Source organism: Mytilus galloprovincialis, chromosome 3, assembly GCF_965363235.1.
Source record: "Mytilus galloprovincialis chromosome 3, xbMytGall1.hap1.1, whole genome shotgun sequence".
In the NCBI taxonomy this organism is placed as follows: Eukaryota; Metazoa; Mollusca; class Bivalvia; order Mytilida; family Mytilidae; genus Mytilus; species Mytilus galloprovincialis.
The window spans coordinates 48,005,715-48,021,446 of NC_134840.1; the positions used below are offsets into that span (position 1 = coordinate 48,005,715).

General features: G+C 32.8%; 1 protein-coding gene across 2 annotated transcripts; it reads left to right on the forward strand.

Moving 5' to 3' along the window:
* Positions 1–3,924: 3,924 nt before the first annotated feature.
* Positions 3,925–10,017, forward strand: LOC143068166 (D-aminoacyl-tRNA deacylase-like). Of its 2 annotated transcripts, none has more exons than XM_076242007.1 (6): positions 3,925–4,054; positions 4,853–4,943; positions 5,455–5,554; positions 7,479–7,611; positions 7,910–7,995; positions 9,790–10,017. In XM_076242007.1, the coding sequence occupies exons 1-6, from the start codon at positions 4,012–4,014 to the stop codon at positions 9,982–9,984; spliced, it is 648 nt and encodes a 215-aa protein (XP_076098122.1). In that variant the 5' UTR covers positions 3,925–4,011; the 3' UTR covers positions 9,985–10,017. The 2 variants fall into 2 exon arrangements, with proteins under 2 accessions (XP_076098122.1, XP_076098123.1); XM_076242008.1 differs by lacking the exon at positions 3,925–4,054 and adding an exon at positions 4,288–4,666.
* The last annotated feature ends 5,715 nt before the right edge of the window (positions 10,018–15,732 follow it).

The window sequence follows — 15,732 nt, forward strand, 5'->3', positions numbered from 1 at the left end:
AGTAAAAACAATGTTTTCGTATTTTTTGTTTGTTTGGGAAATGAAAAATAAACATTTTCAAACCCCATTCGACATCGTATACTAGAATATACAGGCCTAGAACTTCTCACGGATAAGTGTGTTTTTTTTTAATCATGATTTTTACAATATGATAGAAAATAAAGGGACACTGAGAAAAAGTAAGGTATGGGGCGATGCCAAACAAAACTCAAATGGTCAAGGAATAAGGCTAATATTTCTGCTCTATCCTAGATCAACATGTGCCGGATGTTTCCAAAAGACACGTTCATTCAGGCGTAATAGAAATATTCATAATGATGCATGTATGAGTGAAGCTTTATGATCATTTATGTGTCAGTCCTGAAAAACAATTGTTGATGGAGCCGGTGAATAACTGTGACAACCTAAATTATGAACCCATTAAGTCTTAGATGCATGCTTTTTTATTCGTTGTTATAGTGGCTTTGAACAAGTTGTAAGTTAACTGTGAGTACTCGCAGATCTATTCATTGTGTCATTTTGTTGTTGGGATGTACAAGTACCCAGCCACGTCCACTTGTATTTGTGTCCATCTGATGATATCAGTTAAGACTTTTTCAACTGCTTTATATAGTTCGTTCTTATGTTGTACTGTTATACCACTGCCCAGGCTAGGGGAGGGTTGGGATCCCACTAACATGTTTAACCCCGCCACATTATGTATGTATGTGCCTGTCCTAAGTCAGGAGCCTATATTTCAGTGGTTGTCTTTTGTTTTATTTCTTACACATTTGTATATCGTTAATTTTTTTTATATAAATAAGGCCGTTAGTTTTCTCGTTTGAATTGTTCTACATTGTCATTTCGGGGTCTTTTATAGCTGACTATGCGGTATGGGCTTTGTTGAAGGCCGTATGATGACCTAAAGTTGTAAATTTCTGTGTCATGTTGGTCTCTTGTGGAGAGTTGTCTCATTGGCAAATCACCACATCTTCTTTTTTATACCTATTAGTTCAAATAATTATCACATCTTGAAAGACTATTATATTTTTCTTTCTTTGACGCCTTACATCGTCGGAGTAGGGCGTCAAAGCAAAAATTTAGAATAGCCTTCCCAGACGTCATAATTATTTGGACTAGAACCCTTCCTGCTTTGAGTACGAGATACTGATAAAATCCCACACATCTGTTTGTGGATTAATAAAGTATATTATTGTGTAATGGGTGATTAATGCATTAAGTAAGAAGTGTTGAACAACCCAGGCGGAGTAAACACATAGACTGACTGAGAAGATATGAGTCTCCATATTAATTTGCGCACAAAAAGTCCGGTGCCAATAACACAAAGAGTCCGGTGACACAAATTTTCCAAATAATCCATTTTTTAAGACCTTAATAGTGCATAAAACAGTCCCGAAAGGGAAAATGTCTACATTTAATGAATAATAACCCAAAATTTACTTGGAAAAAGCCCAGCAAGCTTAAAACACGCTTCAATTGGACATCTTTCCATGAAAATATTTGTTTTCAAGTTGGGTATACCACGTTGGAGGAAACAATTTGAAATAGATCGTAGCTTCCCGTGAATATATGATTAGATATTCAGCAAAATGATTAGTTTTTCCTTTCCGTGACATCAAGCTTATTTGGAAATATCAATTCTGCTTTAATACAAGTTGAAAGAAATATCCACTTACGCCAAATGTTGTCATTTGAAAACACGACAAGTCCGTTGCTGAACCCGATAAGTGCGGAAACGCCGAAAAAATGTCGATAAGTCCGTTACCATTCTACACCGTGTTTAAGGTTATTTACCAAAATTATAGCAGATTGTTGATTTTCTTTCTTTTGATTTGAAACCAAAATAATACCAATGCAAATATGAAATATTCATCTCCTGTTCAATTATGACAATATGAAGTATTTTTAAATGGCAGTAATCCAACACGAAAATACTGTTCAAACTGTTCTGTGCTCACACTTCGTACCTCAGTAAATCAAGGATGTATATAAGTTGTTAGGATGTAAATTATACGTCCTTGGTAAAATGAATTATCTATATACAAGTTATTAAACATCGAATTTACTTAGGTAACAGTGGCGCGGAATCCAGGGGTGTTCCAGACCGGGTTGGAAACCCCCTTTTTTGGGTCGATAGATGCAATTGAATGGGGACCTATGGTTTGAACCCCCTCTTTATCCTGGGTTAGGAACCCCAAATTTTAAAAATTGCAGGATCCGCCCATGGATAATAATAAATGAATGAATCTTTATTGCATTAGATAAAAATACAATCCTTAGGTAAAACTGCAATTTTACTTTTGTAAATCCGAATTTTACTTAGGTAAATTAGTATTTAACTCAGGTAAATTAGTATTTAACTCAGGTAAATTAGTATTTAACTCAGGTAAATCAGTATTTTACTTGGGTAAAAATAGTTTTACTTAGGTGAAAATAGTTTGCATTAGGTACAAATATACTGATTTTACTTATAGGTAAAAATATAATTTTACTTAGGCATTTACTTGTATTTTTGCATTAGCAACACCAATGTTTTAGCTTAAGCTTCCACTACGTAATTCGGTAAGTATGTTAGTATTAAAATCATATTGTCATTAATAAGGCTCCGTATGTTTTGTTTATGTGATTACTTGGCCTTTTTATAGTTATCATTTGATTACCGGACCAAATATTTCATGATTATTTGATAGTCTAGGACAACATTTTTGATTGTTTAAATTAATGATTATGTGATTATATTGGCAAATAATTTGTGATTATGTGATTACTTTGACCATATGAGAAGCATCAATAATTCTCTATAAACACATTAATTTCAAACATTTGTACAGAAAGATAGTGTTGCACAAGTATTGGCATACCAGCTTTATTTAATCCTAATATAATTCAAACCTAAACAACACAAAAGGTCCAAAAACACCTCAGTGTCCGAGAACCACCCCACCCCGCCCTATATACCTTAATTAAACAATTATTATTAAGTGTTTTATTAATTTAAGGTATATAGGGGGGATCTGAGGCAAGTGCTATGAAATGACTTTTTAAGAATTACATACAACAACTTCTTTATTTTAAGAAAATATCTCGCAGAATTAAAACAAAACATATAATTGAGAATGGAAATGGGGAATGTGCCAAAGCGACAACAACCCGACCATAGAGCAGACAACAGCCGAAGGCCACCAATGGGTCTTCAAGTAGCGAGAAACTCCCACACCCGTTGGCGTTCTTCAGCTGGCCCCTAAACAAATATATAGTTCAGTGATAATGGACATCATACTAAACTCCAAATTGTACACAAGAAACTAAAATTAATAAAAATCAGAAAAGACTAACATGATAATTGGGCGTTAAAAGTCATGTATCTAATATACATTGAACTTAAGCTCATATGTTAAGTTTTTTTCAACTTGAAGTATCTAGCTGTTATTATAGGAAAAATCTATCTTCACTTAAAATTGTGTCCACAAGTGAAATTTATAGTGAAATGAAGGTCACCGAGGTAAAAATTAGCTGAGACTACTATTAGAGTAGTCTCAGAAATTAGTAATGATAGGTTTAGAACTATTTCGTGTTAGATGAAAAATGACTAGTATTAGATAAAATACAATTCTTATGTAAAATTGCAAATTTACTTAGGTAAATCATAATTTAACTTTGGTGAAAATAATTTTACTTATGTAAATATATTTTTTTTTACTTAATTAGTTTATACTATGATCTTACATCAGTAAAAATGATTGATACTAGATAAAAGAAAAATATGTTTAAATTTAAATAAGATCAAGATTAATGATTGGTAAGAATACAATTTTTACTAGATAACAATGACTAATTTTAATTTAAATGGCCAACAAACTGGCTCACAAAAAACGTGAGTTCTATCCTTTTGGTTTATTTTTGTGTTCTAAGTCGCATCTCAGATGATACTGTCGGAGAACAATCTGTAAATAATCTTGGCTTACAATGCGCACCTGTCAAAAAACATAAACAAAGTTTTAACGTGTAAAAATGAAAGCTATCATTCAACGTGTTATGCAAGCAAGTGTGACAGGTGACACTAACACATACGATAAAGAAAGAAATCTTCAAGATTTAATGAGAATGCTAAGACACCCTTCGTCTAAAAATGGACACAACACTGTCAACAGCACAAGTCCTATGGGATCATATGGGGGTCTCATTGGGTTGTTCCGATCCCGGATCCCGCTTACTATTTAGTCAGATTCCCGTTTCCGCTTACACTATGTATGGAACAATGCTATTTTTTTATATAATTTCCTGTCCCGCTAGACTTCATTTCCCGTTTTCACGTCAATAATTTGACAATCTCGCGTCACACTTAAACCCACTCATATCAGCTTAGACAGCTATAGAAAAAGTTAATGATTTAATCAGCAGCATCTGGTCAAATCAACACCTGTTTAAAGTCATTTCTGCATTTAGTTGATCAATTCGTTGCCAAATATTGATTTATCACCATTTTTCAGACCTCAAAGGAAACATATTTATGAAGAAAACCTTCACTTAGTGGGTCTCATTGGGGTCTTAGCGAGACACAGGATTGGCAGATTGTTTCAAGTGTAACATGTGAAAGCGTGGAAACGGAAAACAGAGTCCGGCGGGACACAGGAAATTACACGTGTTATGATGGCAATGATAATCGGTATACAGAATTCTCACTAAACATAAGCGGAATCCGGGATCAGACCCCCAATGAGACCCCTACTTTAGACTTTGAAGCTTATAAACTTTTCTGATTCTTCTGATTTGCAATAACCTTTTATCAATGTCCAGGACACATTTTGAATGAGCATAGCACTTAATTAACAGATTTTATTTATCTTTTCAGTTGATGGAGAAGTTATTAATTCTATTGGTAAAGGTTTGTGTGTATTGGTTGGGATCACTAGGAAAGATAAAGCTGGTGAAATGGACTATTTGTGAGTTTTAAAAGTACAAATAAGCATTTATCATTATACTTGATTTGGATGGAATTGTTGTAAGAGTTTGAAATGTGCATGAAAGCAAGAGACAGAATGTGCAGTAAACAAATAATATACTGTATTTATTATGAAATCTTATGGGAGGTGTTTTCACAACATGTGTAAACTAACATGTAAAAAACAGACTAAAGTATTATAAATGCTTTTTAAATTCCAGTAATTTAGAACTAATTACTAAATGCTGTTGAAATTATGAAGCATTCATCATGATAACAACTTTAGAAATATTTGGGTTTTCTACATTTATGTGTGTAACGTACATTTACATTTGTGCCTGTAATTTTAATTGAGAGAAAAAAGAAAAAGATAAGTGTCATCATGGTCATGGAAAATGTGTTATGATTTAAACCTGAAATGCATCAATGAACCTATTTATTACAATATACACGTATGTATAAAGCTTTATATATCTCTCATATTCATTATTACTAAAGTTTTCCTATTCTAGAGCTAAAAAGATAGTAAATATACGCTTGTGGGATGATGATGGTAAAAAATGGGATAAAAGTGTCAAAGACCTGGGATATGAAATTCTATGTATAAGTCAGGTAAGATTTTTATATGAAAATCTGTGAGATAGTCACTTATCCCTACCTGTAATAGATTTCTTTTGTTGAAGGACATACAGTGACCTATAACTGTTAATTTCTCTATCATTTGGTTTCTTGTGGAGAGTTGTCTCATTGGCAATCATACCACATCTTCTTTTAAATATTCCTCAATGTTTCAATTTTGATTTTATCTTGTATACATTATTAGAACAGATATAAAGATAATCTGAATGTAGGGTAATAAAAAAATAATTTCATAGACAACTTTGCTTTTCAATATAATATTAAACTTGTCTTCCTTGTCAATACAGTCTACTGTCAAAGTCTATGTGATATATGTATTTCAGTATAGTCAAAACTAATGTGAAAAGATAATGGAACATGTAGTAGTTTGGAAAGAAAAATTGCTTATACTTTATAGGCCAATAACATATACATAGTTCTCACTAATTTTCATCAACAAGTTTAAGTTTGCGTTCGTATAATGGTGTGATGTTGTCGTCTGCGTCGTCGGCGTCTGTGTCTGCGTCGTCGTCCAAAGACACATTTGGTGTCCAGACAATAACTTTAGTTTAAGTCAATGGATCTCAATGAAATTTTATAAAAAGGTTCAATACCTCAAAAGGAAGGTTGGGGTTGATTATTGGGATGATGGTCCCTACCGTTTTGGAATTAAGGGCCCAAAAGGGGCCCAAAACAAGCATTTTTCTACTTTCAGGATATCAACTTGTGTATAAGCATTTCAATTGCTCTGAAATTGTACCACAATGTTTAATACCACAGTTAGAAGGTTTGGATTGATTTTGAGGGTTATAAATGTGTAGGAATTTGGGGCCAAAAAAGGGGCCAAAATAAGCATTTTTTTAGTTTTCAGTCAATAACTTGTGTCTAAGTGTATAAATCTCTCTGAAATAATACCACAAGTTTCCATACTACAAAGGGATGGTTAGAGGAGGGGGGTATGATTCAAATCATCAAGCAATAAGGGACAAAAAAAGGGGGAAAACAAGGGTTTTTTCTGGTTAAAGGACAATTTAGAAAATTTAAAAGAAGTAAGGGGAGGTAATCCAAAAAAACTCATAGAACACAGTTATATGTTTGATTACTTGTTTACCTCCCTTTTTACGACCACAGTTGTTGAACCCTGTAAAAATTTTCTGTTTGAGCTTTCAGAAATTATAACAAATTTTTCTACTAATATTTTTTTTGAGGGGATTAATATTCAACAGCATAGTGTATTGCTCTAATTTTTAAGTTTTTTAGACCACATTCATTCTGTGTCAGAAACCTATGTGTCAACTACTTAATCACAATCCAAATTCAGAGCTGTATCAAGCTTGAATGGTGTGTCCATACTTGCCCCAACTGTTCAGGGTTCAACCACTGTGGTCGTATAAATCTGTGCCCTGCGGAGCATCTGGTTTTAATTTAGCAAACATTTTATCATGTTAATCTCATTTACATGTACTGGCCTGACATGAATTTTACTTGTTTTGACTGCTGACCTGGTGAACTCACAAAAACATACATAATTTTTGAATACCTATGGTCTTCACATTAGGGACGACATCAAAAGATCGATGTAGGATAAAAAACTTAAATCAAATAGTTTGGGGGTGGGGGGTTAAAATTCTACAAGTTGTGTAAATCTAAAATCGATTTTTACATATATCCCTATTGGTAAATCAATTTTTCCCAAATTAAGTTTAGAGGGGGGTGGGGGTGTCAGTGAAAAAACTATGTGAATTAAGTTTTTTATCCTACATTGAACTTTTGATGTTGTCCCTTACATGTACTAAAAATGAATTTTGGTTAGTCAGATTATACTAAATATATGGTATATATTAAGTTTTTTTCTGTCTAATGAAATGTAATAACTATGACATCATAAGAGTGAACATGAATATATCCTCTATTACAGTTCACCTTAGCATTAGAGATGAAGGGAAATAAGCCAGACTTCCATGATGCCATGAATCCTGAATATTCAGAACCATTTTACAACAATTTCTTAGATCTGATGCGATCCATGTACAAACCAGAAAAAGTCAAAGGTTAAAATTTGTTATACTACTATATTGGATTTCTTTTAATTTATATACAACACTTGAATGACTGGTGAATAGTCACCAATTGCAAACCATTTTATAATTCAGCTTTACTGGACAATGACTTTTACAGATGTCAAATCCATTATTTAACATTCTCATATGCATTTTCCACCTCATAAAGCACTCATGGCTCAAATTAAACAGAAGAAATGTCTTTTATTGAAATGTTTTAAGGAAGGCAACACAAATTTGTACTAAAACATGTGTAAACTGAACTAATTTTATGATCTATTTATTCTAGGTGGTGTGTTTGGAGGATACATGCAGATACATATACAGAATGATGGTCCTGTTACTATACCATTAGATACTCCCAGTAGTTTACAGGTAAATGTACCTGTTTATGAAATATAATAGCAATATTTTGTTTGCCACATATATATGATTGATAGTTACCTTTAAATAAGGAATGGATACAGATAAGGGATGGGTATACCGTATTATTATATGAAATAAAAACCCAAATAAAATATAAATCAACATGGAATAATTTGTGAAGAACAATAAGAAATCCATCTGAATTTAAATAACCAACCCCAGTTTGAAACAAAGGATAGAGTACGTTTAGTGATAAAAATGGCCATATTTTTAAATTACTTTCATATCACTTTATATTTGAACAGAAAAATTAATCTTCTTTTATTAGCTCACCAGGGCCCAAAGGCCCCATGTGAGCTTATGCCATCACTTGGCGTCTGGCATCTGTCGTCGTTGTCTGTCGTCTTTAACTATTTCAAAAATCTTCTCCTCTGAAACTACTGGGCCAAATACCTTCAAACTTTAACTAAATGTTCCTTAGGGTACCTTGTTTATAAATTGTACCTTAAGTTTTGATCCATTTACAAACATGGCCACCATGGCTAAAAATAGAACATAGGGTCAAATGCAGTGTTTGGCTTATATCTCAAAAGCTAAAGCTTTTAGAGCAAATCTGACATGGGATAAAATTGTTCAATTGGACAAAATCTATCGGCCCTGAAATTATCAGAAGAATCGAACAACCCATTGTTGGGTTGCTGCCACCAAATTGATAGTTTTAACAAAATTTTGCAGTTTTTTGTCATAATCTTGAATATTATTATAGATATATATAAACTGTAAGCAGCAATAATGTTCAGCAAAGATCTACAAAAAAGTTAAATAACCAAAATTGTTCCCTGAAGGAGTTATTGCCTTTACACAATTTATTCATCAAGTTTGCTAACATTTAAAAATCTTCTCCTCTGAAATACAGGTGAGCGATTCAGGATCCTGAGAGCCTCTTGTTCATAGCAGTTTTAGGTAGTTTCTGTCTTTATTTAGCAATGTAAACACCATATTGGTCACTGGTCATTTAAACTACCAGTAATGCTTTCTGGTACTTGATATCTGATAACATAAAAAACAAGAATGTGTCCATAGTACACGGATGCCCCACTCGCACTATCATTTTACATGTTCACTGGACTGTGAAATTGGGGTCAATACTTTAATTTGGCATTAAAATTAGAAAGATCATATCATAGTTAACATGTGTACTAAGTTTCAAGTTGATTGGACTTCAACTTCATCAAAAACTACCTTGACCAAAAACTTTAACCTGATCTTCACACTATCTTCTTCTTTGTTCAGTGGACCATGAAACTGGGGTCAATACTTTAATTTGACATTAAAATTAGAAAGATCATATCATAGGGAACATGTGTACTAAGTTTCAAATTGATTGGACTTCAACTTCATGAAAAACTACCTCGACCAAAAACTTTAACCTGAAGCGGGACGAACGAACGGATGAACGGAGGCACAGACCAGAAAACATAATGCCCCTCTACTATCGTAGGTGGGGCATAAAAACTTAAAAGTTTTTTTTTTCAATTTATATTTTCTAGTTTGTGCTAAATTTTTGCACTGTGTTATCCAGTCAAATTATGATCAAAATATTATGAATGAATTTTTTTCTTCAAACTTTTAATATTACATTGGTGTTCAATTTTCAAATTGATGACTTAATCATTTATTTTTAAAGAATTTTCAAAACAGTAAATTACACCATCTCATCTTAGTTAGAAGCTTATTTAGTGATTGCTAATTTGAAATACTGCTCCATATTCAAAACTAATTTAATTCTATTTATCTTTTCAGGATCCTAATTTTCTGTTAAAACAGGAGAGGAAGCAAGAGGCAGCTAGAAAAAGAGATCAGAAGAGTAAAGATAAAAGTGAATCTAAAAACTCAGATAAAAAATCAAGTACTATTACATCACAGGAACCACCTTCAGATATTCAACAGACATCAGACTCTCTAAAAAATGTCAGTTTATCTCAAGAAGAAACATAATGTCATTAAATGCAAATAAAAGATAATTATTTATGGCTTTTAAAGAAAAGAAATTGGACTATGCTATGCCTGTTGTCTTGCTTACTTTTCATTTACATGTTAAAGTCCTTTTCCTACAACTACCATGTTTTCGTCTTTTAAGGTCATCTGGCCTAAAAGATATTGTGAGTTTGCCATGACTTGGCGTTCATCGTTGTTGTCTGTTTAAAAAAACCATCTCTGAAACTATTGGGACAAATATAACAAAACCCAAATTCAATGTATTGTAGTATTGTATCTGGAAATTTGATTCATCAACAAACAAGGCTGCCTTTGCTAAAATAGAACACGTGAGTAAAAAAAAACTGTAACTACATGTACTGTGATTTCATTTATTTTCATAGAACTAATTTTCTTGGATTGAGAAGAAATTGTATTTTCCTAGATATTTGAATTCATGGTTTTGCCAAAGTTTGCAAAAAGGCAAATAGAAAAATTGTGTTGTATTTTATTGAAAATTTAAATTCATTGTTACATTAACCCACAAAATCTATGAACTTTGTATCCAATAAAAAATAATAAATCCACAGTATGTCAAAAAACAAAAACAAATCTGAATTGTAAAAAAATCCTCTCAATAAGATTTACAAATAAGCCACCATAATTTATTGTAATAAATGTAAAAAATATATGTCTATGAGTGATTCAGGCTTTTGGGAGACTTGTTTTTAAAATCAAAGAAAGAAAGTAAACAGCTCTTTACTTATGACTTATCACAAAATAGAGCATAGAAATATATAGCAATAAATGAATATTTATGTTTTCTATTTTACAAGTGGTTTCAACCTCTGTCTTCTAATTTCCTCTTGAACAACACAAAATGTATGGATGTCTAGATATCAGTGATATCTGTCGGTAGACCTATTTTTCTTTTTCAAATTAAATCCCAACTTTTCTAGATTCTGGGCATAGAGCTTGGCATATTGTAATTGTAAAGTCAATTGTGAAATATTGAAAAGGTCTCTTGGAACAGGCTATACAGAAATAAATGAGATTTGGACCCCCATTAAACACATGGGACCAAAACATGCATGGATGATTGATTGATTGGTTGGTTGGCTATTTGTTTGATTGGTTATTTAGATGATTTAATGGTTGGTTGATTAAAAGTTTGCATGGCACTCTCTCTATGCAAGGCATCAAACTAAAAAGTCCATAATCTGTCAAACATGGCTCCATATTTATACAGCCCGCTCAGCCAGATGGACGCCTTATGTGAACTGAATGAGGGGTAGATAACATGAGGTAAAAAATCTGGTAGTGGTAAAAAACTATGTTCCCAATCTGAAAATGAAACAAACAATTCCTCAATTTCAGGTTCATAATTTAAAAAGAAAAAGAATACTGGTATTCAAAATAGGTACCATTTGGACAAAACCATACTGTGAGAGCCTCAGACACACATCTTTCCTTGATAATAAAAAAAATGTTACATGTAAGTGTGACAAGATTTATTAAACCTGAAAATTTCAGGATATATCTGTCAATCTAATTTGGAGTAATTGCCCCTGAAATGTACAATTTTTATACAATCACAAATAAAAATGCGGTTGTATATTGGTATCACGTCCTTATCCGCGTCATCCCAGGACATTTAGTTTCTGGACAATAGCTTTAGTATAAGTAAATAGAAATCTATGAAATTAAAACACAAGGTTTATGACCACAAAAGGAAGGTTGGGATTGATTTTTGGGGTTATTGTCCCAACAGGTTTGAAAAAAGAGGCCAAAAAAGACATTTTTTTAGTTTCCAGGCAAATCTTTTGGAATGGTGTATTCATATCTCTGAAATTATACCCAGTGGCGGATCCAGAAATTTACATAAGTGGGGGCCCGCTCCAGTCACGCTTCAATGATTCCCTATATAAGCAACCAAATTTTTTCCCAAAAAGGGGGGGCTTGACCCCCCCCCTAAATCCGCCTCTGATACCATAAGTTCCATACCCCAAAAAGATAAGAACTGGCTTTGGAAGGGGGGGAAGGCTCAATCAAACTGTTTAGGAATTAGGGTCAACAGAGGGAGTAAATCAAGGGTGTCCTGGTTAATGGACAATCACTTTAGTACAAATCATTATTTAAAAGCAGTGTAAGGAAGGTAATTTAAACACAATATTGTCAATTACGCCTATTACACTGCTATTAGATTATATATAAAGAAAAAAATTGTCTTGAGGTGATAAGCTGTCAATTTATTTTTAGAACTTACTATCTGATGAAGGTAATTTAGTTTGAGCCATGATAATGCAAGTCATTTTCTATTTTAAACCTTTTGTGATGTATTTAAATGGGCTATAATGGTTGCAGACACTCCATTGGAAATTTGTGGTGAATTGAGATTATGACCATATCTTGAGGGAAAGAATTTTTTTTTGGAAAAGGGGGGGGGGGGGGGAGTTATAAAAAAAAAAAAGGGGGTGGGACAGCTTGTTCTCAGGATTTCAGAAATTGATAAGAAAATTTCTTCAAATATTTTTTTTTTTTGGGGGGGGGGGGGTAAACATTATTTTTTGTGGGGGAGGGGGTCAATTCGCAACAACATAGATTTTCAAAGGTCAAGGTCATTGTTACTACCTTATGGAATAAGAGGCACACCTTTTTCCATCGTCAAATCACATAACCATTTGAAGTTTTTTTACTACAGTTATTCTGTGTCAGAAACCTTTTATGTGTCAAATATTACAATCCAAATTCAGACCTGTATCAATTGCGAATATTGTATCCATTTTTGCCCCAACTGTTCATGTATGGACATCTGCGGACGTATCCAATTGCGCTCGGCGAAGCAAATTTTTTCACATTTTTTTTTTGTCATTTTCGAAACTAAAGGAGCTACTAGTGGTTAAAAGTTTAAAATGAAATAATGATTAACATGGAAAGATCTATCTACTTTAAAGATTAGCTATCCTGGTTTGAAGATTTATATGTTGATTGCAGTCAATGGGTGTTATTTCATAAATAAAAGTTTGTATATTTTTTTTACTGCGTAATTTTTTTACCAACACAAAGAATAACTGGTTAAAGGTTTGTGCATATAAATTCTCATTAACAGGCTGGCTGTCACCAATTTATGGGAAAAAGGTGTGCCTCTTATTCCATAAGGTAGTAACAATGACCTTGACCTTTGATACAAAAATCTTTGATTTCTCCACTTTCCCTTTATCTACCTTCTAATCTTTGTTATTTCAATTCAGCAAGCGAAACACAAGCTACCTACTGTTAGATGTTTAATATATAAAATGATGCTATGGGCAGCTGATGTACCTTTAAAAACAACACCTCATTTGAAAGCCAGCTAATAACTCTTGAAAACCCATACGTCAGCACCCAAATTTAAACAAAATTAAAAATCATCATCATCGTCATATCCATCATCACCGTATTCGTTATCAACATCATCATCGTCGTCATCATCCTTATCATCATCACCGTTTTCGTCATCCTTATCGTCGTCGTCGTCGTCGTCATCATCACTATCATCGTCATCGTCGTTTTCATCATCATCGTCGTCGTTGAATACTTGTTGAATGTCTTGTTTTCATCGTCATCATCATCATTTTCCTCCTTCACATTTTTTTTTCATAACCTATAAACAGGCATAGCAGGTACCTGTTGAATGTACTACATTAGTTATAGCAGGTGTTTGCTGATTGTCTTATAGTTAGGGGACGACCATCTGATATTCTTGGGGGGGGGCATTTTCTGCACTATTGAAGCAAGATTTTTCATTTTCATTTTAAAGCAAGGGCCTGATTATTCATTTTCACAGCTATATTTATGATATTCGAAAACATACAATTTTTAAATGATTTGTTTATTATAAATAATACATGTATAGTCAAGTCATTTTGTACCATTTAATCAGAATTAATCATCATCCTCTGCAGAAATGAAGCTTAATTTTATATTCCCAACTGCACATGTATGTATTGCATACACACATAGTATTAAAGTTTGATTGTAACTAACCTCTTTTTAAAGTATTGGCAAACATATTTTGCCGAGCGGAGCGAGTCAAAAAAAAATTTTGAAGAGTTTTGGAGCCACTGAAGGTCCAAGAAGCTATAGAACAAATGATGCAAAATCATGCTTTCTGGGTGTTCCAAACACCCTTTATGATAATCTGAAAATGCAATTTTTTTTAAATAATTTTTTGACAATACTTTGGTTCAAAGCAAAATGTATAAATTCAGTGTAAGACTTAAGTTTCTAGGGACAACATCAAAAGACCAATGTGCATGATTTTTTTTTTAATTTAAACTTATGATCAAGTTCATAACAAAATTACTAGATTACAAAAGGAATGCAACACTAACAGAATACAGAAGGGCAATCAATGAACAAAAGACAAATAAATAAGAAGCATTGATCCCGAAAAATCAGGGCTACGTCTGAGGGAAATTAGAACTTGCTTCTTGCAAGGCACTCGCCGTGAACACAATTTGATATGGAGACAACCGTTTGGTTTTGAAATTTCCTACATGAGGCATTTGCCTCAATGTACTGAGTTACGGCCCTGTTAAAATAAAAGTGAGGTAAGGTTTCCAGAAACAATAATATACCTCAAGTTTAATGAAACCAATTTCAAGTATATTTAAATAATATCTATACTTTTATCATAAAAAAATCGTGTTTCACGATTATTTTTAGGAAAAAAGAAGAATTTATGAAGAATCTGGTGCCATCTCATACTTTGGATTAGACCTGCTGAGTTATATATTTTCAAAACATTGCAAGTCAGGTAATTTATTTTCAAACTGCCACAGAACAAACCATTTATTTTTGTGATTATCAAGGCTGAGTTATTTATTTTCAACCCCCCCCCCCCTCCAAGAATCAAATAGTCGTCCCCTTATACATTTTGAAGTAGGTACTTGTTGAATGTCTTATAGTTATTGCAGGTACTTGTTGAATGTTCTAAAGTCATATTAGGAACTTGATGAATATCTAATAGTCATAGCAGGTACTTGTCCTTTCGTGATTAAAGCAGGAACGTGATTAATTTCCAATATTCAGAGCAGGTACTTGTTGAATGTCCTATATTTAAAGCAGGTTCTAGTTGAATGTCCTATAGTCATAACAGGTACTTGTTGAATGTCCTATAGTCATAACAGGTACTTCTTGAATATCCTAGTCTTTCATGTACTGGTTGAATGTCATCATGTAGTCTTAGCAGGTATCAATTCCAAGTTAAATATCCACAGTGGTCACTGAGGATATATATATAAAACTTGGAATTGATAGTAAACAATAAATACAAGTTAATTGTAGTATATTTATGTTCTAGTGATAAAGAAAAACGCGAAAATAATTGAAATCAATAGAAAACAAAAAATAGTGGATTCTGAAGAAAAAAGGGGAGGGGCAAAATTGTTCTGTCCATAAGTACCTTTGCTGTTCATATGCCAATTTCAGATATGTAAATAAAAGACGTATACATATTATTGATTCCATGTGGAATGATCAGTTGTCTTTTTCTGTTTTTGTGTTTAAAATTTCGGATTTAATTTATGAATTAAGGTCATTCAAAAGATGATCTTTTTTTTCATTTTGTTCTAAGTAAGAATTGAATGCTAAGGTTTTGAAAATGCTATGACTTTAAAATCGAGCGATTATGAGCAAGAACACCACGTACGTGCTTGCCTTTAATAATTGATAGATATAAAACGTTCGTACTTGTGGTGTTTTGATAATAGAAATATTTGGGTTTGT